This window comes from Propithecus coquereli, unplaced genomic scaffold, assembly GCF_000956105.1.
Source record: "Propithecus coquereli isolate 6110/MARCELLA unplaced genomic scaffold, Pcoq_1.0 Scaffold544, whole genome shotgun sequence".
NCBI classification, from domain to species: Eukaryota; Metazoa; Chordata; class Mammalia; order Primates; family Indriidae; genus Propithecus; species Propithecus coquereli.
The window spans coordinates 410957-414004 of record NW_012151330.1 but is presented as its reverse complement, the minus strand read 5'-3'; the positions used below and the strand labels follow the sequence as shown (position 1 = coordinate 414004).

Below are 3048 nucleotides of genomic sequence, written 5' to 3'. Positions count from 1 at the left end.
CCCCGCCCCATCTGAACGTGCGGCCCGCCCCCCAGCAGGCACCCTGGAGCGCAGGTTCCGCCGCGACTCCCTCTTCTGCCCGGACGAGCTGGACTCTCTCTTCTCCTACTTCGACGCAGGGGCTGCCGGGGCTGGGCCGCGAAGTAAGAGTTGGGAGGGCCCCTTCCCCGCTGCCCACCCCCAGCCGGACCAGGGCGCTGAGCAGGCGCCAGGCCAGGGGCTGGGGTGTCTTGGCCGCCGATCTGGAGACTGAGGCCTGACTGTCACGAGTGATGTGTGCAAAGGCGTGAGTGCACGTGTGTGGGCTGTGTGCATACACGTGTGCACGTGCGTGCTGGCGTGGCCATGGGCAGCAGAGGGCACCACGGCACTGGCTCTCACTGGCAACTGCTGTCCCAGCTGAGTTGGGCAGAGAGCTCCTGCCTGGGCTGGCATCTCCAGAGCCTGGCGAGAGCCTGCACTGGCCACAGACGGGGCTGAAGGCTCACTGGGAGTGCTCGGCCATGTGGGGGCCCACCTGTCCTGCTGCCCCGGGGTGGCCTTCCACGGGGGGGCTGGGCTGGTGGGCGGTTGCCCTTGGCTCTTCAGAGCGGTTACTAGTTTCTCTCCTTTCCACGTAGCCCGGGGGGCTGGGCTCCCTTCTGTTCCTCTGCAGGGGCTGATCCTGTCCCTAGGGGTGTCTCCTGCAGGGTGGTGGGGTCCTGGGAGGAGTCAGACCCCCATGCTCAGGACACACTTCACTGGGCGCAGGTCTGAGCAGCGACAGTGGCCTAGGCGGCAGCTCCGACGGCAGCTCGGACGTCCTGGCCTTCGGCGCAGGATCCGTGGTGGACAGCGTCAGGGAGGAGGGTAGGTGGGACCTCCCCAGCTCCAGAGCGTCCGCCCCACCCCCGCGGCCACCGCCCCTGACCTCCCCGCTCCCCGCAGAGGGCGCTGAGTCTGAGGAGTCCAGCGGCGAGGTGGACGTGGACACCGAAGCTGAGGCCTGGGGCCTGGCGGACGTGCGCGAGCTGCACCCCGGGCTACTGGCGCACCGTGCGGCGCGCACCGGAGACCTCCCCGCGCTGGTCGCGGCGCTGGCCCATGGGGCCGAGGTCAACTGGGTCGACGCGGAGGACGAGGGCAAGACGCCGCTGGTGCAGGCCGTGCTAGGGGTGAGCGTGGCAGGGGCTGCGCGGAACACAGTGCACGCTGGAAGGTGTATCCTCCCACGCTCTCTTGCGGCCCCGCCCCAGGGCCCCTTGTCCTCTGTGGGGACCCCGCTCGCTCGCTGGCTCGCTCGGTCCCAGCTGGGGCACTGAGGGGTGGGGGTTGGGGCGCACGGGTCCTGCCGGGGGCGTTTCCTCTGAGCCGCCGGCTCCCCAGGGCTCCCTGATCGCCTGCGAGTTCCTGCTGCAAAACGGGGCGGACGTGAACCAAAGAGACAGCCGGGGCCGGGCGCCCCTGCACCACGCCACGCTGCTGGGCCGCACAGGGTGAGGCACGCGCCCTGCCCCGTCCGCGCAGCCCCGCCCCCATGCCCCGATGCCCCGCCCACCCCACGCCCTCCCGCCCCGACGGCCCCCTCCACCTCTCAGCCAGGTCTGCCTGTTCCTGAAGCGGGGGGCCGACCAGCATGCCCTGGACCAGGAGCGGCAGGACCCGCTGAGCATCGCGGTGCAGGCGGCCAACGCCGACATCGTCACGCTGTGAGTGCGGGTGGCCCCTTGTTGCGGCTGGGAGGGCGGCGGGGGGCGTCGCGGAGGCGGGGGCACCTCACTCTGCACCTCTCCCAAGGCTCCGCCTGGCGCGCATGGCTGAGGAGATGCGGGAGGCCGAGGCTCCCCCGGGTCAGCCGGGCCCCCTGGCGGGCAGCAGCCCCACGGAGCTCCAGTACCGCAGGTGCATCCAGGAGTTCATCAGCCTCCACCTGGAGGAGAGCTAGGGCCGGGCTGCGGGAAGACCCTGGCCCTCGCCAGCCGCAGCGCCACCTGACGACGCAGCCTGGCGCTGCGGCAGCCCCGTCCCCTCTCTTCACTCCTTCCAGCGCCTGGACCCTCGGGCCAGGAGAGGGAGGCTGGGGATGGGAGCAGACCCGGCACCGAGTCTGCCGGAGCCCCACGTTTCCCTGGAGGTGCTGCGTCATTTGGTGCCCTCACCCGCCCACCCCCCGGGGACCCTCTGTCTCCAGGTCACCCTGTCCCTGGGGGCCTGGGTCTCTAACATGTCACAAACCACTCTCAAGGCTCACGCCACTCACGTCCAGGACACTGACCTGCGAGCTGGGTCCCTCCCGTACACCCCGAGAGCCCCGTGCTAGGCCCTGGGCTGGTGGCTGCCAGCACCTTCCAGGGAGCAACCCGAGTACCTCACGTGGGGACCCCAGCGTCCAGGCAGGTGCTGGGCAGGTGGACTCTGGGCTGGGCGCAGGCGTCCAAGGCCCCGTGGCCGGCCACGCAGGCCTAGGTGCCAGGTGGCCCCAGGCCGGTCCCTGCCACCTCCAGAGGCCCTTGTCCCGGGACTCAGCCCGGGGCCTGTGCACAAAGCCACTTTCCACCGGCACCGATGTTTTGTCGCCGCCCGAGTGGATTTTCTACAGTGACCTCCTTCTGACTCTTTCGTTTGGACTCTGAGGACCACCCTGACTCCAGCTCTGCCCGCCAGGGGAGGTTCCTGCCCCTCCCAGCCTTGCCCCTTGGGCTGGGCCCTCTGCCAGGTCCAGGGCCCCCCCCTCAGCTTGTTTTGTGGGGCCCACCGATGCCTTCATGTTTCCCTTTTCCAGAGGAGCCCTGGGACAGAGGCTGGGCCTCCCAGCTGTGGACCCTCAGTCCGGCCAAGGCCAGTCAGCTGGCCACTATGCAAATGCTGCCCCGGGAGGCCCCCAGTTCCCTGCCTGCTGGCTGTGACCCCTAAAGAGCGGAATTAACCCCTTCCTCCCCCTGCTCAAGCTCGGCCCCTCCTCCCGGCAGCCCTACCCCTGCTGGGGTTGGCCCTCCTGCTCTGATCAGTCACTTGCTGTTAATAAACTGCTTGCGCCCACTGCCTGCCCACTGGCTCCCCGCCTCACTC

General features: G+C 69.8%; 1 protein-coding gene across 3 annotated transcripts in view; it reads left to right on the top strand.

The window, feature by feature from the left end:
- The window catches only part of ACAP3 (ArfGAP with coiled-coil, ankyrin repeat and PH domains 3), a 12469-nt gene extending 10481 nt beyond the window's left edge, over nucleotides 1-1988 (top strand). For 2 of the 3 annotated variants that reach the window (XM_012657504.1, XM_012657502.1), the window contains exons 19-24: nucleotides 36-143; nucleotides 751-849; nucleotides 928-1154; nucleotides 1366-1475; nucleotides 1578-1688; nucleotides 1777-1988. In XM_012657504.1, coding sequence (XP_012512958.1) covers nucleotides 36-143; nucleotides 751-849; nucleotides 928-1154; nucleotides 1366-1475; nucleotides 1578-1688; nucleotides 1777-1924 — 803 coding nt within the window. In that variant the 3' untranslated portion in view covers nucleotides 1925-1988. The remainder of the gene's footprint in view (nucleotides 1-35; nucleotides 144-750; nucleotides 850-927; nucleotides 1155-1365; nucleotides 1476-1577; nucleotides 1689-1776) is intronic. The other variant, XM_012657503.1, reaches the window with a different exon arrangement.
- The last annotated feature ends 1060 nt before the right edge of the window (nucleotides 1989-3048 follow it).